General features: G+C 46.6%; 1 protein-coding gene across 3 annotated transcripts in view; it reads right to left on the bottom strand.

The window, feature by feature from the left end:
• LOC147110492 (ras-related protein Rab-26-like) overlaps positions 1-26456 on the bottom strand; it is a 494956-nt gene that overhangs the window by 444998 nt on the left and 23502 nt on the right. The window contains exons 1-2 of one of the 3 annotated variants that reach the window (XM_086000510.1): positions 10642-11112; positions 4708-4818 (exon numbers count right to left, since the gene is read on the bottom strand). The exons of 1 other annotated variant lie outside the window; for it this stretch is intronic. In XM_086000510.1, the coding sequence (XP_085856636.1) occupies positions 4708-4818; positions 10642-10833 (303 nt within the window). In that variant the 5' untranslated portion in view covers positions 10834-11112. Of the gene's footprint in view, positions 1-4707; positions 4819-10641; positions 11113-26456 lie in introns of those variants that run through there. One more of the 3 variants, XM_086000512.1, reaches the window with a different exon arrangement.

The following is a 26456-nucleotide window of genomic DNA, read 5'->3' as shown; positions in this document are numbered from 1 at the left end:
TTTCAGCTAATCCCACTAAACAACAACAACTTGTATTTATATAACGCCTTTAACGTAGGCGCTTCACAAGAGTGTTATACAACAAATTTGGCACCGAGCCACATAAGGAGAAATTAGGGCAGCGGTAGGTTTTAAGGAGCAACTTAAAGGAGGAAATAAAGGCGGAGAGGTTTAGGGAGGGACTTCTAGTGTTTAGGGCCTTGGCAGCTGAAGGCACGACCACCAATGGTTGAGCAATTAAAATCAGGGATGTTCAAGAGGCCAGAATTAGAGGAGCACAGATATCTCGGTGGGCTGTGGGGCTGGAGGAGATGAGAGAGATAGGGAGGGGCGAGGCCATGGAGGGATTTAAAAACAAGGATGAGAATTTTTAAAAATCGAGGCGTTGCTTAACCGGGAGCCAATGTAGGTCAGCGAGCACAGGGGTGATGGGTGAATGGGACTTGGTGAGAGTTAGGACATGGGCAACAGAGTTTTGGATGACCTGAAGTTTACATACGGTAGAATGTGGGAGGCCAGCCAGGATTGTGTTGGAATAGTCAAGTCTAGAGGTAACAAAGGCATGGATGAGGGTTTCAGCAGCAGATATCAGGAGATGGTTTTATTCCTGTTCCTGGCTGGGGTGGAGATCGCCTTTACAGAAGGTAAGTACTGTAGAAAATATAGGGACAGAGTGATCTCCTGGACGAGTTTCGATCGCCTAGATGGGTCAGAGAGGAATTTCCCAGATTTTTTTCTCCCAAATTGGCCATTGGGTCTTTTATCTGGTTTTTCGCCTCTCCCGGGAGATCACATGGGCTCGGGTGGATGGAGAGTGATAGAAGATTTGAGGTTAGGATCAGATCAGCCATGATCTTATTGAATGGTGGAGCAGGCTCGAGGGGCCGATTGGCCTACTCCTGCTCCTATTTCTTATGTTCTTATAAGGTGAGACCACATCTTGAGTATTGTGTGCAGTTTTGGTCGCCTTATCTGAGGAAGGATATTCTTGCCATGGAAGGAGTTCAGTGAAGATTCACCAGGCTGATACCTGGGATGGCAGGAATGACATATGAGGAGAGATTGGGTCGATTGGGCTTGTACTCGCTGGAGTTTAGAAGAATGAGAGGGGATCTCTTTGAAACATAAAATTCTGGCAGGATTGGACAGACTAGATGCAGGGAGGATGTTCCCGATGGTCGGGGAATCCAGAACCAGGGGTCACAGTCTAAGGATAAGGGGTAGGCCTTTTAGGACAGAAATTAGGAGGAATTTCTTTACCCAGAGAGTGGTGAACCTGTGGAATTCTCTACCACAGAAGGCAGTAGAGGCCAATTCATTAAATATATTCAAGAAGGAGTTGGATATATTTCTTAAGGCTAAAGGGATCAAGGGGTATGGGGAGAAAGCAGGTACCGGGTACTGAACTTGGATGATCAGCCATGATCGCATTGAATGGCGGAGCAGGCTCGAGGGGCCAAATGGCCTACTCCTGCTCCTATCTTCTATGTTTCTATAAGCGGAGGCAGGGGCGGAGTCGGACAATGATGCGGAGGTCGAAATAGGTGGTCATAATTATGGCACAAATATGTGGTTGAAACTCATTTCAGGGTCAAATATGACACCAAGGTTGCGAACAGTCTGGTTCAGCCTCAGACCCCAGATGCTAGGGAGAGGGATGGAGTCGATGGCTAGGGAACGACGCTTGTGGTGGGGACCGAAGACAATGGCTTCGGTATTCCCAATATTTAGTTGGAGGAAATTTCTGCTCATCCAGTACTGGAATCTGACAACTTAGAGACAGTGGTGGGGTCGAGAGAGGTGAGGTAGAGCTGTGCGTCATCAGCGTACATGTGGAAACTGACACTGTTTTCGGATGTCGCCGCCAAGGGGCAGCATGTAGATGAGAAATAGGAGGGGCCATGGATAGATTTAGCCAAATGACATATCGCTAAAACTCTTGCTTAGGGCATGCACTTCCTGCCCACAAACCTTACTTCCATTGTCGCAATTTCTGGTCACACCTTTTTATCATATTTTTCCATTGTATATTGCCATGTCAACATTTCCTGTTCAATTTTGCTAGATTAAAACTGTCACATGGTAATTACAGGCTCTAGCCACTAGGTTGTCCTGTGGAGCAAGTTTCTGAAGTCTTTCTCCTTACTCCGCCACTATCTTATATTCATCAGCCATGGGCATTGCCACAGCACTTTACGAATATATTTTGATTTCTTAAGTGGTACGTAAATATAGTGAGGGCAACTTTCCCGTGGTCTGAAGACTATGCATGTGATGCACAGAGGATACACAAGAGGATAACAGTGAAATACACAATTTATTCCATAAATAAGGATAGTCTGATAAAAGACAAGAGACACAGCCACAAGCAGAATAAACAATGCATTCCATGGTTCCTTATTATATATTTTGTTCCTGCAGTAGAAGCTGGGATGATTTATAAATAAGTAATCAATAATTTTATTTTTATTTTGGTAGCTGCCCCGATGGTGGATAAGGACATCACCTGGTGTGGTACTAAGCCCTACAGAATGGAAGGTCCCAGGTTTGAGGCCCCATTTCTCCCAAGTTAGCTGAAAATCAGTCAAAGCAGCACTCCTGGGCTAGGGAGTAGAAAAGTAAGCATAGAAACATAGAAGATAGGAGCAGGAGTAGGCCATTCGGCCCTTCGAGCCTGCTCCGCCATTCAATGAGATTATGGCTGATCATCCAAATTCAGTACCCTGTCCCTGCCTTCTCTCCATACCCCTTGATCCCTTTAGCCTTAAGTGATCCCTTTAGCCAGAGATCCACTCTTTCAGTGCCCTGTGTGGAAACGTGCATGTGTGTAGAGGTAGAGCACAAACAAGATCAGGCTCTGCTGTGATGCCCTCCACAGTTGGTTAGCTTAAGAGCACTCACTGTCTCGACTCACACATGAAGAATGGTCACTTGGGGGCAAGGCAATGGAAGCTGTCTGGCACTTTTGAGCCCATACCCCAGTCATTTCCCACAGGAGACAGGCGGGAGAGAAAGCTGGCAGCCAACTGTATTTTGTTTCATTAGGAATTACTACAACCATAAACAAACTCCTCCCCATTTGAAGGCTTTAGATAGAGTAAATAAGGAGAAACTGTTTCCACTGGCAGGAGGGTGGATAACCAGAGGACACAGATTTAAGGTAGTTGGCAAAAGAACCAGAGGGGGAGATGAGGAGAATTTTTTTTTTTAACCCAGCGAGGTTTGATCTGGAATGCACTGCCTGAAAGGGCGGTGGATGCAGATTCAATAGAAACTTTCCAAAAGGGAATTGGATATATACTTGAAAAGGAAACAATTGCAGGGCTGTGGGGAAAAAGTGAGGGAGCGGGACTAATTGGATCGCTCTTTCAAAGAGCTGGCACAGGCACAATGGGCCAAGTGGCCTCCTTCTGTGCTGTGGAATGATTTGCCAAATCACCCAGTCCTGTTTTTTTCAATCACTAAACTATGAAGCTTGTGTATCTCTGCTACACAGGACAGACTCCAATTTATCGTACATCATTGCACAGAAAACGAAACGGCCCTGATTCTTTAACTCTACACAATTGGCTAGCAGCAATCCATTTGCTGCAAATTTGCAGCTGTTGACCTATACTAGTTCCAGGCTCCATCATCCCAAATAGGGTTCATCGAAACATCTGCAGTATAATCTTACTGTCATCCCCACAGGCTTTTATAATTTCACATATTGCATGAAAAATACATTGCATCATGGTTTCTAAAGATTCATTTTCATGCATTCAATTCTCATTGAACAGCAATACATTTACCAATACAACTCCTACACAGAGCACAGGAATACTGCTCAGTGTGAAAGAATCTCATTGTGGACCATTGCACTGAGCTGATTTGCACACTCACTAGTGCTGCTGCTACTGTATCTACAAAAAAAATATTCTGAAGGTGATGAACGGGCTTTGGTTCCACAGGCAATGGAGCCCTCCCGTACCTCAACACAAGTGGCCATGCTTGCCCGTGTGAGCTGTTAGCGGGCTATTCGCCTGTGGAGGCATCGCAGGGGAGCCTGGAGAATTGCACACGTACACTCCTTACCCAGCAGACATCAAACACAATGGGCGGCACCTTCGGCTGATTCGTCCACATACTGAGCCCGGGAAAATGGCCCCATAAATAGCCCCGACTGAGATCAGCTGATCCAGGTACTGGCCAGGGAATGGAACTTAGGACCTCTCTGGACTGGACAGCTCAGCAGCCATTAGCAGGAGCTGGCACACAGCCTCTAATGCATGTGCAAGAATTCAGTAACCTCGTCTCATTTATGTGGAGGTGATAAAAATGATGGAAAGCTACACATTTATTTTTATGCGCCATTCACTGACAGGCAGCGTATATCAAACCAGTGGGCGAAAAATAGTGCATTTAGCCAAATGGATTCCATGTGCATTGGCACAAATCCAAACCAATAAATAACAAGAAATACTCACTCCCAACACGAATGCAGTGTAAATACAAACACCCATATAGATGTGTGTGTATATATACACACAGCCAGTGGGACTAATTGGATAGCTCTCTCTAAGAGCCAGCACAGGCACGATGCGCCGAATGGCCCTCTTCTGTGCTGTATGATTCCGTGATTCATATTATGACAATTGTCTGAACAGCACATTTAAACACATTCCAAGTGTGACCAGCGAGGAAATATAAAATGTAAGAGAATCTCACCCTGAAGTCAATTCCCACTGTGGAAATAAAACTCCCTGCTAAGAAAGCTCCATCCTTAAAACGCACCAGTAAACAGGTTTTCCCCACTCCAGAGTCTCCAACTAACATTACCTAAAATAAAACAACTGGTTGTTATTGAGACAGCAAGGGCCACATGTAAGATTGGTGACAGTCATTTACAGAGTTGTTAAAAGTTCCCGCACACTTTTGCAACATACCAGAAGCTGCCTGGGGTGATCACCCTGGGAATTCTCAGCTTCAAATCCATTGATTAATAATGGCATGAAACCAAATCAGGTTTTTTGTGATTTTTTTTCCCAATTCAGCCTTCTACGAGCGATGCAATGCATAAAACATGAACAAAATGTTACTTCCATGTATTGCAGAGAATGTACAGCACAGAAACAGGCCATTCGGCACGACAGGTCTATGCTGGTGTTTATGCTCCACATAAGCCTGCTCCCACCCTACTTCAGCTAACCCTATTAGCAGAGCGAGAAAGTTGCAGAGTGAGAAAGTAGCCCGGCACCTCCAACGGGTCTCAGTGCCCCTGGGTTGAGAAGTGAAAGAGATAGTGGTCAGCATTCCCTGACCACTATCCAGGCAGTGACCCTTACTGAGAAACACTGTATATTGGGTAAGGAGAGGACTGCGTTCAACTGTGATGCCCTCATTGCTGAACTGCTTGATACTCTCTCTTGTGACACAGAAGGAGGCCATTCAGCCCATCAGTCGAAGCCAGTTCCGTACTAAGGCATTCCAAAACTAAACCCACAGCCCTGCTCTCTCCCCCGTAGTCCTGTATCTTCTCTGTCAAATCTTTAACCACTGGTCAGCTACTAAAGAGTAGTCAGCAGCGTAACCATGAGCCACTGGCTTAGGGAGGGGAGAAAATATGGATGTTGGGGGTGTGCAGGGGAAGAAGAGAAAAAAAATCAGCCTACTCTGAGCATTATAGTTGGACAAGCAAGAGCAAAAAAATTGCTTACTGCAATACTACCATAGTACGAGTATAAGTGAGAAATGTAAACATCCGATTTTAGTTCGATCCGAGTTCCTATTCCTGATTATTCCCTGTTGGAGACTGATGGGTGAGGAGGAGATCGGGCTTAGATGTGGTAAGCTCCCCACCCCCTCGCCGCTCCCACATTCTAAGGTCAAACATCCGCTGCCTACACTTACTAACTAAGCTCACACTGGAACGATAACAACATACTGCGAATGCTGGAACTCCAAAATAACAACAGAAAATGCTGGAAAAACTCAGCAGGCCAGGCAACATCCGTGGAGAGAAAAATAGAGTCAATGTTTCAGGTCGAAACCCTTCTACAGAACTGAGAGAAAAGGCAGGAAATGAACCAAAAGGCAGTTTGGGGGCTGGGAAATGGGGGAGGGGATGAAAGAAGAGCCATTAAGAGATATTCAAGGTGAGACGAGATAGTAATAGGACAGGTAAAGACACAGACAATGGCTCTAGATGAAGTGTGAAATGCGCTGGCAGAGTGAGAGACAGCTGCCATGTGGGAGAGAGAGAGAAAGGAAAAGGCACAAACCAAAAGTGTGGATAAAAAATATAAAAATATAATAGGGGCCGAGGTTATGATCTGAAATTGTTGAACTCGATATTGAGTCCGGAAGGCTGTAAAGTGCCTAATCGGAAGATGAGGTGCTGTTCCTCGAGTTCACGGTGAGCTTCCGTGGAACAATGCAAGAGGCCGCGGACGGTGAGGTCCGAGTGGGAATGGAGCGGTGAATTGAAATGACAGGCGACCGGAAGCTCGGGGTCACCCTTACAGACTGAACGGAGGTGTTCCGCAAAGCGGTCACCCAATCTGCGTTTGGTCTCCCCAATGTAGAGGAGACCACATCGTGAGCAGCGAATACAGTATACTAGATTGCAAGAAGTACAAGTAAATCGCTGTTTCACCTGGAAGGGGTGTTTGGGGCCCCGGACAGTGGGAAGCGGGGAGGTATATGGGCAAGTGTTGCATCTCCTGCGCTTGCACGGGAAGGTGCCGGGCGAAGGAGAAGGGGTGCTGGGGGTGATAGAGGAGTGGACTAGGGTGTCTCGGAGGGAGCGGTTCCTACAGAATGCTGAAAGGGGAGGGGAGGGGAAGATGCCTTTGGTGGTGGGATCATGTTGGAGGTGGCGGAAATGGCGGAGGATGATCCGTTGAATGTGGAGGCTGGTGGGGTGAAAGGTGAGGACAAGGGGAACCCTATCGTGGTTCCGGGAGGGAGGGGCAGGGGTGAGGGCTGAAGTGCAGGAGATAGAACGGACACGGTCGAGGGCCGTGTCAACCACGGTAGAGGGGAATCCTCGGCTGAGGAAAAAGGAAGACATGTCGGAAGCACTGGTGTGGAAGGTGGCATCGTCGGAGCAGATGCAGCGGAGACGGAGAAACTAGGAGAATGGAATAGAGTCCTTACAGGAGGCGGGGTGGGAGGAAGTGTAGTCCAGGTAGCTGTGGGAGTCAGTGGGCTTGTACTGAATGTTGGTCAATAACCTATCCCCAGAGATGGAGACGGAGAAGTCGAGGAAGGGAAGGGAAGAGTCGGAGATGGACCATGTGAAGGTGAGGGAGGGGTGGAAATTGGAGGCAAAGTGAATGAAATTGTCTAGTTCAGGGCGAGAGCAGGAAATGGCACCGATACAGTCATCAATGTACCAGAAAAAGAGGTGAGGGGGGAGACCTGAGTAGGACTGGAACAAAGAGTGTTCCACATAGCCCACGAAAAGACAGGCACAGCTAGGACCCATGCGGGTACCCATAGCAACACCTTTAATTTGGAGGAAGTGAGTGGAGTCAAAGGAGAAGTTGTTCAATGTGAGATCAAGTTCAGCCAGGCGGAGGAGGGTGGTGGTGGATGGGGACTGGTTGGGCCTCTGTTCAAGGAAACACTGGAAAATGGACACTTGGGAAAACTCTCAGAAGGGACTGTTGGAGTTCATGCGATTGAACTGTTGCTGATTGAATGGGGAGGGGGGAAGCTTTAAAGAACAGATAGCACTGAAAGAATTCAGGTGATGAGCCAGCTTTTGCAAGCTCGGAAAAGAACAAACGAGTGTTCTGAAAATGATTGCACTGAATGAATGACTACCAAACAGTGATCACACAAAGCAGCTTCTACTACAGTAGATCCTCTTTAACGGCACCTTGGTGATGCACATCCTGCAGCAAGGAGTGTGTCTATCTACCCACAGCTCGCTCTCTGCCTGTGATGCTTTGAACCAACCACTGAGAACCCTGGAACATTGACCCAGGGGCAACTGCCCCCATGTTCCTGTTCTCCCATTGGCCCAGGAGCAACTGCCCCATGTTCCTGTTCTCCCATTGGCCCAGGGGCAACTGCCCCCATGTTCCTGTTCTCCCATTGGCCCAGGGGCAACTGCCCCCATGTTCCTGTTCTCCCATTGGCCCAGGGGCAACTGCCCCCATGTTCCTGTTCTCCCATTGGCCCAGGGGCAACTGCCCCCATGCTCCTGTTCTCCCATTGGCCCAGGGGCAACTGTCTTGATGTTCCTATTGTCTCATTGGTCCAGGAACAACAGTTCTGATGTTCCTGTCCTCCCATTGGCTCAGGGACAACGACCCCCCCTTCCTGTTCTCCCATTGGCCCAGGGACTACTGCCCCCATGTTCCTGTTCTCCCATTGGCCCAGGGAAAATTTCCCGATGTTCCTGTTCTCCCATTGGCCCAGGAACAACAGTCCCGGTATTCCTGTTCTCCTATTGGGAAGTGCCTGCCTTCCGTTCCGCGCCTCCTCAAGCTGTGGCGATCGGGAACTCCTCCAACCGGTGTCCATTCTTGGCCACAGCACTGCGCGTTACTGCTTCACTGTGCTGTGCACCATGGCACCACGCTTGTCAACTCATTCAAAACTTTAAACAAGAATTGTGCAATGATGAGTGAGAAGTTAGCATTGATCATCATGAGATGGCACCACAGAGGAGTTAAAATTGACCCTAGCATGATGACGAAAATCCTACACAAATGCACATGTATAGCATTCAGTAAATACATTAAAGGGAAAGTATTCTTCGTCTATTTGATGAGTTGCCCGCTGTTATCTCTTCATTTATTTTTGGTTTAATGATGTATTTTTACATTAGAAACAATCACATCACGACCTTCTCTTGGGATGATGGATTATTTTAACTGATGGCTACCAAGATTACCATCAGTTGCAAACTGAGCTGTGATATTACTGGTTACCCCACTCCGAGCTATGATATTACTGGTTACCCGGCTCCAAGCTATGATATTACTGGTTACCCCGCTCCAAGCTATGATATTACTGGTTACCCCACTCCAAGCTAGGATATTACTAGTTACCCCACTCCGAGCTATGATATTACTGGTTACCCCACTCCGAGCTAGGATATTACTGGTTACCCCGCTCCGAGCTATGATATTACTGGTTACCCCACTCCGAGCTATGATATTACTGGTTACCCGGCTCCAAGCTATGATATTACTGGTTACCCCGCTCCAAGCTATGATATTACTGGTTACCCTGCTCCAAGCTATGATATTACTAGTTACCTCGCTCCAAGCTATGATATTACTAGTTACCTCGCTCCAAGCTATGATATTACTGGTTACCCCGCTCCAAGCTATGATATTACTGGTTACCCCACTCCAAGCTGTGATATTACTGGTTACCCCGCTCCGAGCTATGATATTACTGGTTACCCTGCTCCAAGCTATGATATTACTAGTTTAACCCACCCCCATCCCACAGCTCCAAGGCCAACTCCTTAGATAAATGCTGGGACTGCTATCGACTGCAGCGTGTCACCATTTAACTATGGGTCACTTTAAAAAAAAACGGGCCGAGTCTTTATTTGAACAGGTATTTGGAAAACTTTTTCTGTTTACCTAACACTGTGGGCAAAATGACACGACCGGTGTTACCCTTATCGCAAAAAAAGTAATTGAGTTAAGTGAAAACTTGTGTCACTGCCCGAGTTTAGACGTGCTCGGTACAGCCTTGAAGTATTGAAAAAAAAGGAGGTCGACTGAGGGAGGAGTTTACAGACAATCGGAGCATTTTATTCTTCCTCAATGGGCTCTGCGTTTTTGAATGAGACGTGTTTCTTTTTGTTAATGTGCAATACTTATCGAAACTAGCATCAAACCAGGAAACAATAAGTCGATCCCATGGGCCCTTTAATCCATGCATACTGCACAGTGGTGTCACATCCATAATCCACGTCGCCAATCCCTCTCATTTACCACTAGTAATTCAGATGTTAACAAGGAGCATGCAATTTACAGCCTGGGGTTTTATAAGTGAAATCATATAACGAGAACCATCACAATTAAAATGGGGAAGAGAGCACAAAGGCAACTGGATCTTCTATACTTACAAAGGGGCTATGGGGAAAGAGCGGGACTAATTGAATAGCTCTTTGAGAGAGCCGGCACGGGCACGATGGGACGAATGGCCTCCTTCTGTGCTGCACGATTCTCAAGAGAGCACAAACAAATGAATTGTTGTGCTCTTGCTTAAATTTAGCAATCACTTGAGAGAGTGTGAAGACTGATCACGCCGTCACTTTCACTCTACGTCTAAATGTTTAATACGAGAACGAAGTAAAATAAATAGCAACTCGTGTGGAGCATAAACGGTTGGGCCGAATGGCCTGTTTCTGTGCTGTACATTCTATGTAAAAATAGCAACACGTTCTTTAAAATACGTTTGCATGTCTTGTATTGCAGATATTTTGTTTGCCCGATTAAAATAGCTATCGGGAACAGAGACTTTTAATTCTGATTGATGACTTTACTGTAAAATAGTATAATGCAAAACATGCATGCAATAAATTCCTTGTCATCATGTATATACAGAAACACCAAACTAACGATTTACCGCAACATTAAACTCAGTATTTAGTGAGCGGAGGTTTTCCGTTTTTGAAGAACCAACCTTAAAAGCGATGTCATAGAACTCGCTGCTGTTGCTCAGAGAGGGTCTGTTTGGAAGGGTCACCCCGTTAATCGGACCCTGCCCACCGGAGTTGCTTTTCCCCGATTTCTCCTGTTCTTTTCCTCTTCCTGCTGGTAAGGTGGTGGTGGGAGACGTGTTACTTTTGCTCTTCAATGTCTTCTTTCTCGACATCGCGCGGATCAGGTCTGCAGGTTTTAAACTGGGAGTTTTCTCTTCTGTGTTTGTTTGTTGTTGGTTGCAATCTTTTCCCCCCCCCCGTGCAATCTGAGCAAATGCAAGCGCTGCAGTTCTTGTTGTTGTTGCTCACCTGGCTGTCGGGATCATGTCTGTTGTCAGAAACGGGATGTGCATCCCACTCATCTCTGAAGCCACTTGCTCACAGATCAGCAGCAGCAGCCCGGATTCCTGCTTCCTGCACGCGCTACCTCGCTCCACAGGGACAGACACGCCCACCGCACCCTGACTGACGGCACAGCTAGCCAATTGGGAAAGCCCCAGCCAAGTCAGCGCCGACGCGACTCCGCGAGCTGGTCCAATGGGCGCAGAGAGGAGGAGGAGGGGGCGGGACCGAGCGGAATTGTCTGTAAACACGCTGCACCTTCGCTGTTTTAACCCCTAGAGTGCCTGTCATTGTCCATCCGCAACTTCTGGTGTTGTTACTGCCGCCCGCAAGCTGAGATTCCCCCCTCCACCTTTTCGCGGAGACAAAAGAATACGACAGGTGTATTGAAAAGATGCTTGGCACCATGCTCATCCTTTCCCTCTATATGGATGCAAAAAAAATAACATTTGCAGGAAGCATCTGTAGCACAGGCATTAGGAAAGGAAGACGTGCATTTATATAGCGCCTTTCACGGCCTCAGGACATTACAAAGTGCTTTGCAGCCAATCAAGTACTTTTTGAGATAACAACAGAAAATGCTGGAAACACTCAGCAGGCTAGGCAGCATTGAGGAGAGAGAAACAGAATCAACGTTTCGAGTCGGGGAACCTTCGTAGTTCTGAAGGGTCCCCGACTCAATACGTTGACTCTGTTTATCTCTCCTCAATGCTGCCTAGCCTGCTGAGTGTTTCCAGCATTTTCTGTTGTTATTTCAGATTTCCAGCATCCGCAGTATTTTACTACTTTTTGAGGTCTGGTCACTTTTGTAGGAAACCTGGCAGTCAATTTGCACACAGCAAGGTCCCACAAACAGCAATGTGATAATGACCAGACCATCTGTTTTATTGATGTTGGTTGAGGGATAAATATTGGCCAGGACACCAGGGAAAACACTCCTCCTCTTGTTCAAAATAGTGCCGTGGGTTCTTTTACGTCCACCTAGAGAGGGCAGATGGGGCCTTGGTTTAACGTCTCATCCAATAGACGGCACCTTTAACAGTGCCACACTCCCTCAGTACTGCACTGGGAATGTCAGCCTAGAGTGGGATTTGAACCAACAACATTCTGACTCAGAGGCAAGACTGCTACCCACTGAGACACACACTCTGTTTCATCATTGTCCCCTTTTGAGAGAGCACTGCAGGATAAAGTCAAAAACAATCAAGTTCTTAGTGCTTTCTCAGTTACAACTATTGCTCTGGTTATTTTTATTGGTATAAATAGCAGGGTTTCAGGTAAATGTGTTCCAAAGGTTTCGAGTGGCGTGTAAACAGTCAGAAACTGTTCTGGGGCACGAGAATCCAATATTTGTTTCCATCCAGCCCTAAACCCACACACACTCCAGGCAGCAACTTGAAGAACGGACTTCAGTATTTATAACAAGTAGCCATCATTAAAACAAGGAGCATAATAGAGTGTGAGACACCACTTGAATATAAACAATTAAAGTTCAGATAAAAACAGTTTTTTTTTTAAAGAAGTAAACAGAAGCTGTTATAAAATATCATCCCAGCTGAAAAATGTACTGTCCATTGCAAGCTTTGTTTTAAATAACTCAGATATCTTCATTCACACAGAATTACATAGAACTTACAGAACAGAAACAGGCCATTCGGGCCAACAGGTTTATGGCGGTGTTTATGCTCCACACGAGCCTCCTCCCACCCCTCTTTATCTAACCCTATCAACATAACCTTCTATTCCTTTCCCCCTCATCCCCTTAAGTGCATCTATGCTACTTACCGCAAATATTCCTTGTAGTAGCAAGTGCCACATTTAGTTTTTGAATGGTTTACAGTGGCTTGATAAGCCAAAATGATGTTTATATTAAATGGAATTTGATGATTTTTGGCATGTTTCTGAACATTTTTAATTAAACTGCAAACCAGCGTCCTTGATTTAAAAAAATTTTATAAACATAAAGAACATTTCTATCTGATATACATTGGGTGTGTTGCTCTCCAGTAAGCAGCTGTTGGTTACCATTAAATAAAGTTTCAGTGATTGCATCACAATGGCTAGCCTTTCTCCACACTCTTAGATCAACAATGGCAGCACTTACACAAAGTAATTCATTGTGTGGAGCCAAGTTGTGATGTTTTGATGTGATAAGGGACTGTATAATTGCAAGTGTTATTATTCTGCATCAAGAGAACAGGATATTGCAACAGCAGCTACAACCAGCCAGGAGCCCTGTGGTAGAATAGTTTAAACCACAATCATGAATTGCAAGCTGTAAACTATGCACATATTCCCTGGAATAATATCAAAGCTGCAATCACACCTCACGGTACGGCTGCTGGTTGCAAATTGCTCACATTTCACCCTTGCTGTTTATAATGTTTAAGTCATTTGATTAGGTTGCTGTTTTTGCAATCACTCCCGGTTGTCCATTATTACTGTATAATGGACACATGTAATAGCGTTTCCTGGCAATCAAATGTGGATTCTTGACAGATGTGCAGTCAATATCACAGGATTATTAACCCTTCAGTGCGTACATCATTGCACATCCACAATGTGAGATGCACCGATAATTGGATTCACATTCACAGTCATTACTGCTTTGGAAATGGACTAAAAAAAATACAGCTAGCCCAGTGTGATTTTAATGTTGTTATCTAATATCAGCTTTCACATACTCAATATGATGCTTAAGCTTTATTTTGGTAGCTTCTGATGCCATCCAAATCCCTCAATGTAGGTGTCAGCTGTGGTTCAGTGGTAGCACTGAGTCAGAAGGCCATGAGTTCATACCCCACTCCAGCGACTTGAGTGCATGATCTAAGCTGGTGCTTCAGTGCAGTACTGAGGGAGATCTACACTGTCGGTGCTGCCGTCTTTCAGATGAGACATTAAACCAAGACCCCATCTGCCCTCTCAGGTGACCCTCTAAACTCCCATGGCACTTTCCGGAGAAGAACAGGGGAGTTCTTTCCTGGTGCCCTGGTCAACATTTATCACTCAACCAACACCACTAAAACAGATTATCTGGTCGTTATCACTTTTCTTTTGTGGGATCTTGCTGTGTGCAAATTGGCTGTCAGGTTTCCTACATTACAACAGTGATTACACTCCAAAAAGTACTTAATTGGTTGTAAAGCGCTTTAGGACATCGTGAGGTTGTGAAAGACGCTATGTAAATGCAAGTTCTCTCTTTCCTTTATCTCCCATTAATAGCTAACAGGCGGTTAAGTTAGACTCTGGAAGTTCCCGGAGATTCAATTGGTAAATAACAACAACAACAACAACATCAACTTGCATTTATATAACAGAGCAAAACAACCAAGGTGCTTCACAAAGACATAGGGGGAAAAGTAGATGCTGAGCTAAAGGAGCAGATATTAGGAGGGGTGACCAAAAGCTTGGTCAAAGAGGTAGGTTTTAAGGAGGGTTTTAAAGGAGGAGAGGTGAAGGGCCTTAGGAAAGGTGTTCCAGAGCATAGGGCCTAGGCAGGTGAAGTTACGGCAACCAATGGTGTGTGAAAGGGATAGGATCTGGGGCGGGGCGGGGCGGGGCGGGGGTAAGTATGCACAAGAGGCAATAGTCAGAGGAAGAGGCTACTGGGGAGAGGGTGAGCTGTTTCATTGGAGGAAGTTACAGAGATAGGGCGGGGCAAGGCTATGGAGGCATTGCCTGCTGTAATAATGAGCTGGGATTGATCCCAGAACTGCTGGATTACCTAATTACAGCTAGGATGACTGTAGAATTCTATAATTGGCTTTAGCCAGGGTTCCTGCTCCTGATAGCTATCCAGTGACCCCTTGCTGTTAAGCGCCCATGTGAACATGAGCTGTCAGCATTTTTAGGTGAGGAGGGAGAAAAAAAATGATTCTATTTCACAGTACCAAAAATTAGTATCTGCCATTTCATTTCTGTATGTTTCAGTGGTGCAGTGGCAATTTTAGAAGTGGGTACTTCATATACAAAGTTTATTCCTTAGGGTAGGAGTGTCAGGACACTAAATTTGGTGCATTTTTCAACAATTTGGAATTTATTTTTATACTTATGCATAAATATTTTCTGATGTATATACTAACCCATAAGAGAGAATATACCACACTATGCTGGAACAAAAACTGTATGATGAATCATGTATATTGCGCTATTATTAGCAAAATAACGTATTTCTTGACTATCGTTTCAATTTGTTTCTTGCTATACCACAGCACATTTTTAAACCGAGTAATTACTGTTGAGAATCATAGAATGGTTACTGCACAGAAGGAGGCCATTCGGCCCATCGAGCCCATGCCGGCTCTCTGCAAGAGCACTTCAGCTAGTCCCACTCCTCTACCCTTTCCCCGTAGCCCTGCAATTTTTTTTTCCTTCATGTACTTATCTAATTCCCTTCTGAAAGCCACGATTGAATCTGCCTCCACCACCCTTTCAGGCAGTGCATTCCAGATCCTAATCACTCACTGCATAAAAAAGTTTCCCCTCATGTCATCTTTGGTTCTTCTGCCAATCACCTTAAACCTGTGTCCTCTGGTTCTCGACCCTTCCACCAACGGGAACAGTTTCTCTCTGTCTGATTTCCTCTCAACCGTCTCTGCTTTAAGGAGAACAACCCCAGCTTCTCCAGTCTATCCATGTAACTGACGTCCCTCATCCCTGGAACCATTCTTGTAAATCTTTTCTGCACCCTCTCTAAGGCCTTCACATCCTTCCTAAAGTGCGGTGCCCAGAATTGGACACAATACTCCAGTTGAGGCTGAACCAGTGTTTTATAAAGGTTTATAACAGTTCGCTGTTTCTTGGTCTGCTATTTTAGCACAGGAGTTAACTCATTCTTTTAAACACGTTCAAATCTCTATTAAAGTAGCAGAAAGGAGCGTCATTCAAATTTTCCACTTAGATCAACAACAGTAATTTCTAGAGTTTGGTCTCAAAATAAATCACCGATTATAATTGTAAAATATAAAAATAACTCTTTAATAACTGCTAAAGAGTCTGAACAATCTTTATCAAAAGTTCGCCTCGAGTTTAAAATTCTCATCCTTGTTTCCAAATCCCTCCATGGCCTTGCCTGTCCCTATCTCGGTAAGCTCCTCCAGACCTACAGCCCTCCGAGATCTCTGCACTCCTCCTATTCTGGCCTCTTGCGCTTCCCCAATTTTCATCGCTCCACCATTGGCGGCTGTGCCTTCAGCTGCCTAGGCCCTAAGCTCTGGAATTCATAAGAATATAAGAAATGGGAGCAAGAGTAAGACATACAGAGCTCGGACCTGCTCTGTCATTCAGTAAGATCATGGCTGATCTTCTACCTCAACTTCACTTTCCTGCCCTACACTCATTTGCCTTGGTTCCCTCCAAAAACCTTCCTGCTACTCTCTCCTCCTTTAGGACGCTCCTTAAAACCCACGTAACCTGTCCTAATATCTCCTTACATGGCTCGGTGTCAAATTTTGTTTGATAACGCTCCTGTGAAGTGCTTTGGGATGTTTTACTACATGAAAGGCAAGTTGTTGTTGTTGTTAGTCCAAATGCGATGGAATGATTTTAGCATATTTTGGTCCATATTTTGCCCCTCTCCCCAGGTGTAAATGCAACTCTCCAGCCCCAGGAATTTCTGGGCCACCATGATTTTGAGGCTCAGTATGAATGAGGAATAATTACTGTCTAAATATGGAATTTATGTTGATGGCGACTAAGCATGTTTAATTCTCATCCCATAGTCTCCAAAAGTAAAAAGTAGTTACATTCAATATAGCCTGCACTTCAACCCAGGTTGTTGGTGTAAGTACATGAAGTTTACTGGTGGAGGGTGGAGAGGTTCAGACTTAAATTAAAACCAAAGTTTTGGCAGCAAAAAATAAAACTTCAGGCTGGGCTCGTACAAGTAGGAAAAGGCTTCCCACTGAGATTTAATCCATGGAGAATATCCTTTTCTTGGTGTTGCTTTTGAACGATCTATGATTTTGAACCATATTATACACAGCACCCGGTTAGATGTCCTCACTCACATATTTTGAATGAATCTGATGTAAAAATATCATATTTCAGAATGACATTCCACCAGGGCTACCGTTCAAGTCATTTGTTGTTGTATTTTCAGTACAGACGTTAAACCGAGGACCCGTCTGCTCTCTCAGGTGGACGTAAAAAATGACAGCACTATTTCGAAGAAGAGCAGGGGTGTTAACCCTGGTGTCCTGGAAAACATTGATCCCTCGATCAACATCACAGAAAACAACAGATTATCCGGTCATTATCACATTGCTGTTTGTGGGAGCTTGCTGTGCACAAATTGGCTGTCAGGTTTCCTACATTACAACAGTGACGACACTCCAAAAAGTACTTCATTGGTTGTAAAGCGCTTTGGGTCATCCTTAGGTTGTGAAAGACGTTATATTAATGCAAGTTGCCCCTTTTTTTTCTTTCTTTGTTACTATCAACAAGTTGTTCAGAACATCCATTAAAACATATCACTGCCCAGAAATAGATTTTACAGTTGCTTGGCTATGGATGAATTCAGCATTCTCAAGTTAACTACTTTCATTGGGCTCCCAATGAAAGTAGTTGAACTGTATTATGACAGTGCCCTCTACAGGCTGCATAGCAAAATCACAAGGACAAAACGACAACACCCAAACCAGCGACAAATAAATTCTGTTAACAAATTGGATCACAGCACAATTAGCCTTTAGCGTACAGTGTAGGACACAGACTGTCGATATATATTATAGGCCTCAACAAACTCATGCAATAGGTACATGTTGCAGGCCCCAACACGTGCACATACCAAGCTCATTATATACATAGTGCAGACTCCAATAAACACACATTAGGTTTGTAGAACAGACCCCAATATGTACACAAGGACACAGTCATTATATAGCATAATCCCATCAGATACACTCAGTATATAGTGCAGATGCCGGCAGATGCAATGTCAGTCTGTAGCCAGGCCTGCACCATACGCGAAATGGCATATAATATAGACTCCACCATATATAGTGTATATAATACAAACTCCATTAAAGACACCTGGATTTTAACTCCAGGTGGATTCCCTGCTCAGCCCTGAGTTGAAATTACAGTCGGGTCTCAATGATGTCATCGGGCCATAACATGGATATGTAAAGTTGGCTCTGGGCACGTGTCCTTACTGCCTGCTCAGGAGATCAGGTTAAAATTGCAGGTGTTGCGATCATGGCAGCTTTCAGACAGGTAAGAGCCGGGGTGATTTTAACTGCCCACCCGCCAGGTTTCTGCTGAGCGAGTAGGGTTAAAATCGCCCCCGTTGTCACTATATAGGACAGACCCCACCATATATATTGTGTATCTAGGAAAGACCCCACCATATACACTGTCAGTGTATACAGACCCAAACACACAATTGGTATATATTGCAGACTCCAACACATACCCCCAGTTGGTATATACAACAGATCACATGGCTTTAAGGAGATTTACAGGTAACTGACTGATAATAGATAAAGGATGAAAGAAGAATATTTGTGATGAATTAAATCGAACAACGTTGGTTTTTTAGTCAGGATCACAGCTGATGTTTAATTGCTAATGCTTTTAGACTATATCAAGGGTTGTCTGAACAAACTGCAAATGTTCAGAACTTACATTTTAGCACTTGGAGAATGATTGTGGCAAAAAAATATTCAGCTCAGTAATACCAATAACATTGTATTTAACATTTGCACAAAGTAATGATCAAATCTTCATAATAGATTTACGACAAATTTGAATCATTTATCCGAGTAATATAAAAAAAAATCTGTTGAGTAGAGAGCAACAATCACTATTGTGTAATTAGGCTGGATTTTATCTCTTTAAATTTTCTGTCCCCTTTTAAGTTGTTCTGTGTTCCGACTTTGTCTGTTTTATTAAATGGGAAAAGAACTTGTCAAAGATTTGTGACGGTGAGGCTAAAATAATGTTTTGCAGCAGGTAATTAACTGCATTACTCTGTTCTCATCATTTCCCTGACTCATCCATCATTCCCCTGAGAGTTTTGTTCAGGTTTAGCTGATTAATGATTCCACGTTCCTGATAAGAATATAAGAAATAGGAGCAGAGGTCGGCTAAACTGCCCTTCGAGCCTGCTTCTCCATATCCCTTGTTCTTAGAGCCAGATTAAAATCTCTAGGGAGCCTGGGCACCAAGGACATTCAGAGCCACCTCACAGCTCGCGCACAGCAGCCCCCCATCGATCCATTAAAACACAACCATGTAGTAAAATGCATGAAGAAATGGCTTACACAATTCTCTTAAAATAAAGCAAATCATATCACAATATACAACGCTGAAATGAAACAGAGCCAGCAGCTGTATGCAGTTCTTCTGTGCTATGGTGAGTTTCCCAGGGGTCCCATATTTAGCTGGGGTCCCTGGGCATGGGCCCATGTGTTAACCCGCCCCTGCCTGATCTCACATAAACATTGCAGGTAGAAGCAACCCACAAACAAGTAAATTAAAGACAACAGCCTTTGCACCAGAGAGATAGTGAGTGGGATAATGCATGAACAGAAGTGTGACAAATCCACACAGAGGAGTGAGTATGATTCTACATTCGAGTGTGCTTGTGTGAGTGTGTTTGATTAGGAACACAAAAGTGAATGTGACTGCACATGTAACTGTATCTATACCAAATCATGAGAGTATGAGCGCATGCGTAAGCATAATCGTACGAGTGTGATAAAGTTTAGGAGAATGAAAGTAAGTGTGGCAATGCATGTGTGAAAGTGTATAAGTGTGCGAACATAGCTGTATTGATCAGTGTAAATGATTGTGGGAGTGCATCACTGTCTGATTCTGAATAGGAGAGAAAATACAAGAGGAAGTGTATGACAGTGAGGCTGCATGGGTAAGTGATGTATGCATGAGGGAGACTGGCAGAGACTGTAAGGGGATGTGACTGTGTCTCAATAGAAGAGTGCACCCAATGTGAGAGAATGTTAAAATGTGGCTGTTTGTACGTGTAACAACAACAACTTGTATTTATATAGCGCCTTTAACGTAGTAAAACGTGCCAAGGCGCTGCACAGGAGTATTTTAAGACAAAAAATTTGACACCGATCCACATAAGGATAAATTAGGGCAGGTGACCAAAAGCTTGGTCAAAGAGGTAGGTTTTAAGGAGCGTCTTAAAGGAGGAAAGAGAGGTAGCGAGGCGGAGCGGTTTAGGCAGGGAATTCCAGAGCTTAGGGCCTAGGCAACAGAAGGCACGGCCACCAAAGGTTGAGCGATTATAATCAGGGATTCTCAAAAGGGCAGAATTAGAGGAGCGCAGATATCTCGTGGGGTTCTGGGGCTGAAGGAGATTACAGAGATAGGAAAGGGCGAGGCCATGGAGGGATTTGAAAATAAGTAACTGTGTGTGTGTAACAATGTAACTGTATTTGTTATTATGAAAATGTTTGACAGCAGGAAAAGAAATGCAGCTGTGTATATGAGTGTAAACGTGTTGAGTGTGTTGATGTATCTATGTGAGAGATTGTGCCTGTCTGCATAATACTGCAACTTCACTGTCGCTGTGAAGTGGCAATCCATGGGCAGCGACATAATACCTGCAGTATACGTGCAGTGGCCAGGTACGGCAAGAATCATAAGTAACACAGAACTCCGCCTGTAGACCCACTTCAGTTTCAGCACAAGCTCAACCATACCGCACTGGTTTCCATTCATCTCTCTCCTTCCAGCTTGCAGCCATGTTGCTGAATTAAATACTGCCTAATTTGGGAGCAATTGAGTTGTTTTCCTCTTATGTTTACCAGGGAGTTGGATGCAGGTGGTGCAAATTCATTTCACTTCACCTCCGTACTTACGCTGGAGTCAAATACGGTGAATTTTAGCGAGGATGGAAGAACAAAATTCTACCACACTGAAGTGTTTCCTCATGTCGCCTCTGGTTCTTTTGCCAATCACCTTAAATCTGTGCGCTCTGGTTATCAGTTGCAACAGTATCTAACTCCAGCATGTGTTCAAAATTATGAAGGGTTTTGAGAAAGTAAATAGGGAGAAACTGTTTCCACTGGCAGGAGGGTCGGTAACCATGTAAAGGAAAAAGCCATATTCCAAGAGGTACCTCATCCTATGAACAGATTTCTGATATTATTAATACATGACATACTGGCCTAGAAATTCAGTTGTTTGCGCCAGCCGCTAGCGCCTTAGGAGGAGGAGATGTGGGGTGCTAAGCGGCTAGCGCCCGGGCGCAGCGCGATCTGCGCCTCTCGCCAACTTCAGTTAAGATTTAGCGGCGGCGCCAAGCCTTTGCGTGCGCTCAGCTGCGCGCGCAGATCCCGACGTCATTTCATGGTGCAACGCCCTTTGTGCACCCCAAACCGGAAATTCAGTGGCGCCGGCCTATTGTGCGCCTGGCACCCCTAGCGACTGGTAGAGGGGAACGGTTCCCAGTCGCTGCGGGGCGCGGGGGGCGCTAATTAAAGGGCACTCCTCCTGCAGTAGAAATGGCAGCCATTTTGCAACACTCCTTCTTTGTGAGAGACGGGTCTTTGGAGAGAGACAAAGGTAGAGAGCTTTCTGGTTTGGCTCAACACTCGCACAGGCACTTGTGGCTTCAGGCCACAGCTTTGCACTTGTCTTTAACTTCAGAGCCATAGCATTGATTGGAAACATATAATGGGGCCTGCAATGGGTGGAAACGTTGGGCTTCTCCATTGCATTCAAAGGGCTCAGAGACGCCGTGAGAGAGTGCCAGTCATGGCCAGACGGAGAAGGGGCAACAGGCGTCGGCAAAGGAGGCCTTACCCACCCAGGGTATACCGCCAGCAGTTCTCATATCTGAACATGTCTGACGAGCAGTGTGTTCGGAGGCTGCGATTCAGAAGGGCGGTGGTCACTGAGATCTGCCACCTGCTTCGCGGAGATCTGCAGCCACAGCTGAGGAGCAGGACGTCTCTGTCGGTGGCAGTGAAGGTGACGGTGTCTCACAACTTCTATGCCACCGGCTCCTTCCAATCCGCTACTGGGGACATTTCCAACATCTCCCAGTTTGCCGTACATTGCTGCATCCGCCAGGTGACCAATGCCCTTTTCAGAAGGAGACGTCAGTTCATCTCCTTCTCCATGACCGTTGACAAGCAGCAACAGCGTGCAATGGGCTTTGCAGCATTTGCGGGCTTCCCCATGGTGCAGGGCGCCATTGACTGCAAGCATGTGGCTTTGCAGGCACCTCTAGAGAATGCCGAGGATTACTGCAACCGGAAGGGCTACCATTCGCTCAACGTGCAGTTGGTGTGTGACCACAGGCAGCTCATCCTAGCTGTCAATGCCCGCTTTCCAGGCAGCAGCCACGATGCCTTCATCCTGCGCCAGATTTCTGTGGCAGACATGTTCCAGGCCCAGCCTCACCCACGAGGATGGCTTCTCGGGGACAAAGGCTATCCTTTGTGCACCTGGCTGATGACCCCGCTCCGTGCGCCCCGCACCCCTGCTGAAGAGGGATACAATGACAGCCATCAAGCAACCAGGAACATCATTGAGCAAACAATCGGCGTCCTGAAGCAACGGTTCCGCTGTCTGGATCGTTCAGGAGGAGCCCTACAGTACTCGCCTGAGCGAGTCTCCCATTTCATTGTCGTGTGCTGCATGCTGCACAACCTGGCTATCCGCAGGACTCAGCCACTGCCACCAGACATTGGAGGACCACCAGAGGAGGAGGAGGAGGAGGAGGAGGAGCAGCACAGGAGGGAGGCAGAAAGTGCAAGGGCCGCCCATCGGCGGCTTATTGCACGTCGGTTCTAGGCCCCCTCTCAGGGAATGGAGGCACAAGATGAATGTCGCCGCTCCACAAGCCCTCAGCTGAGCAGGGCAACCAGGACTTCCAAAAGAAAGCATGGACAGTGCGATTTCAGAAAATTTATTACTTTGATACCTCTGTGCCCTTCCCACATAACAAACTAATGGAGAGAAGCCCCCCCCAAAAAAACAAATAGACCAGTCTCGGCCTTTCCAAAAAAACAAATAGACCAGTCTCGGCCTTTACAAGTGAAACAAAGACACCAGTCTCGGCCTTTACAAGTGAAACAAAACATTTGGCCACACCTTCTACTTTTTCCCCCGCGAGGGTGATGCGTTTCGCATCCGTGACTGGCCCCTGCCCGCCCTGCAGCTCCTCCTCAATGGGACTCCAGTGGCTGCAGCAAGGCTGGGGGAAGGCTGCTGAGGGTCAGATGGCGAGACGGCAGATGCCCTTGGGGGTCGGCCTGGACCAGCTCTGGGCCTGGAGGGGCCGGCTGCTGACTGCTCCAACTCTGCTTGGGCGGCAGCAGTCTGTCCAGCGGCTGGTGGCAGCTGCAATGGAGGAGTGACAGTTTCGGCTGCAGGAATGCTGCCAACCTGACAGATCACAGGTACTCCCTGGTCGCCTGATACATTGGCACTCGCACGGGCCAGCACTGCAGCATGCGCAGCAATCTGCTGAAGCACAGACTGCTGGGCTGCTGCGGCGCGGCAAGTGCCCTGGCGATGCCTGGCCGATCCAGCGAGGGTGGCAGCAGTTAGTGCCCGTGTGGCCCTGGTCTGTGTCCGCATGACACCAGCCAGTGAATGCACAGCACGACTGAGCACTTGGCTAGAAGCCGCCTGTGCTGCCGCGAAGTCCTGCAGACTCCTGGCCTGTGCTGCACCGAATTGTTGCAGACTCCTGGCCTGTGCTGCACTGAATTGTCGCAGACTCCTGGCCTGTGCTGCCCCGAATTCCTGCACACTCCTTGACAGTGACTCTATGGAGTCAAGCATCCTTGCCACTGCAGCCATGAGCTCAGTGTGCCTGCGCTCAGCCTGGGCGGCCATTTCCGCTAGGAGCCGCACCTCCTCTGCGCTCACCGTAGCAGGACTGGAGGCCGCACTCACCCTCCGCGGAGAAGGCCGCCGAGCTTCCCCACCCCTCCCGCGTTGCTGCAGCCCGCTGGGCCCCGGAGCTTCACTCTCCTCCGACCCTTCCCCCCTGCTCCCCTCCAGGGAAGACGTGTCCCCATCATCGCCATGGGCTGCCTCGGCTGAGGGTGGCACTGATGGTCCGGCTTCCTCTTCCTCCTCCTCGCCCTCCGATTCACTCAGTGCCAGCTTGAGGGCCCGCCTCCTCACCTGGCGATTCAGCATCTGAAAGCAGGGAGGCACAAGAGTTGCTTTAGAGTGAGGACAGGGCGGCAGCGAGGGAGGCATGAGTGCTGCTATGCACTGCATTGGTCCGACAGTGGCAAAGGATGCTGTTCTGAGGCGCAAGTGGAAAGAGAGAGGTCAAAAAGGTGATGCCCTTACCATTGGGGCCCACAACAGGGTCGGCATCTCCACTGGCGACGGGGCCAATCAGCCGGCCTGACATAATGCGCTCCACACGCTGCTCCAGGTCGGAGAGCTGTTTGAGGTCAGGATGGCCTCCCCCGGTCTCACACTGCTGCCTTCGGTTGTGCGCCACCTTGCCCTGCAAGAGAAAGGACGGCCTCCAAGTACAGTGTGAAGCCCTGATCTTGTCTGCACTGCCTCCCATGGTGGACTAGCCCTGACAGGGTGAAGACCTGATCTTGTCTGCACTGCATCCCATGGTGGACTAGCCCTGACAGTGTGAAGCCCTGATCTTGTCTGCACTGCCTCCCATGGTGGAATAGCCCTGACAGTGTGTAAAGTCCTGAATGTGCAAGTGATTTTCATGACAGTCCCATAGCTGCTGGATGAGGGCTGGGCATTAGGGCTCTCAGGTCCCTTTGCCCATAAACTGAGGTGCACATGCAGGGATGAGGAGGACACTGGAAAGGGTACTCACCCTGACAACCCGAGTGAGGTCATTGAACTTTTTTCGGCATTGTACAGGAGCCCTGGCAACCACGCTGTTGGAGGTCACCATGTTTGACACCTCCCTCCAGGATAGGCGCTGGGCAGCGGCCTTCTGCCACCTTCAGGGAACAGAAAATGGCACCTGCACTCCACTGCGCCAACCAGCACCCTCAGGTCACCCTCGCTGAAGCGCTGCGCTCTCTCCCTGGCCTTCTCCATTGTCCTGGGCGTTGAACAGATCAAGCAGCAGTGGTCAGGCCTTGCTTCAGGGCTGCAGTGTGCAGGGCGTGGCAGCCAAACAAATCCACCCTCCCCCTTTAAGAGCTGACCGGTGCCAGAGTGTCTGCCTTCAATCAGCAACTCGCCGCACCTGCCCTCGGGGATATTGCCCCAGACCGCCGGCTTAGCACCTAATGATAGTCGTGCATCGCCTGTTTTAGCGCAACAGCAACCTCTTGGGGCGATGCAACTGAATATCGGCGAAGGTGGCGCTAAGTTGCGCCGGGCGCAAACTTTAGCAGCCGCCCGGCTGTAGCGCCCCAAACGTGGCTACACTGAATTTCTAGGCCACTGGGTTTAAAAGTCTGGAAAGCCTCGGCGACACAAGCTGTGTCAATACAGACTTCTGAGATAAAATGAAGTTGGTAACACAAAAGTTGTAAACACCACACAAGCTTTTGAAATGGGAATTGATTGTTAATACTGAGACAAAGACCCTATTGAAGAAGCAAAGGCTTGCTTCTGAGATGTCTGCAGTTTGGGAGAAACACAATAACAATGCCCAAGTAAAGTGTTAAAAACTAACACCGAACAGGAACACAGAATATTAAAAAACCATGTGCCTTTGATAAAAGTAACATCAAATGAAAGACAGGAAACATAAGTCAGTAATATAACCAACTAAGATGGCTAGGAAAACAAACACCCTAGTTGAAGTGTTTTTGATTTACATGTTGTAAAAGATACCTACAGAACACTTTGAAAATATGACTTCAATAGATACACCAAGCAATTACATTGTGTTTGTGTTGAACTTGGAACACATAGGAGTCACAATGTCTGATAATAAGCAATTAAGCCAATATTAAGAATTGAATGGAAGTCCTTCGATAAAAATGACATCAAAGAGATAAATCTGTTGTAGCCATTTTATGATAAGTTTTGAAACACCTAAACAACAGACAGAAGTCTGCAAGCTAACAGCTAAATTGACAGTAAGAATAGAAAAGAAGTCAACAGAAAGAATGACTAGAGATAAGTAGCTTACATCAGCAGAAAACTTCAAAGGATAAACCACTAAAAAAAAGGTATAAAAATAGAGCTTTTCAGATGGAAAGTCAGAAGTCGCTGGAAAGGGCAAACAATTCTCAACTTCAGAGGCACAGGGGAACAGATAGGCGTTTCTGTGGCCGTAGACGTGAATCCAGGATGGTTTGTTGCCTCCCTGGTGCCAGGGTCAAGGATGTCACTGAGCGGCTGCAGGGCATTCTGGAGGGGGAGGGTGAACAGCCAGAGGTCGTGGTCCACATTGGTACCAACGACATAGGTAAAAAGAGGGATGAGGTCCTGCAACAAGAATTTAGGGAGCTAGGGGCAAGATTAAGGAGCAGGACCTCGAAGGTTGTAATCTCTGGATTACTCCCGGTGCCAT

The sequence above is a fragment of the Somniosus microcephalus genome, chromosome 11 (genome assembly GCF_052327205.1).
Source record: "Somniosus microcephalus isolate GS21.2 chromosome 11, FLI_Smic_1.0, whole genome shotgun sequence".
NCBI classification, from domain to species: domain Eukaryota; kingdom Metazoa; phylum Chordata; class Chondrichthyes; order Squaliformes; family Somniosidae; genus Somniosus; species Somniosus microcephalus.
The sequence above is the reverse complement of the archived record's forward strand: the minus strand, read 5'-3'. Positions and strand labels throughout refer to the sequence as shown.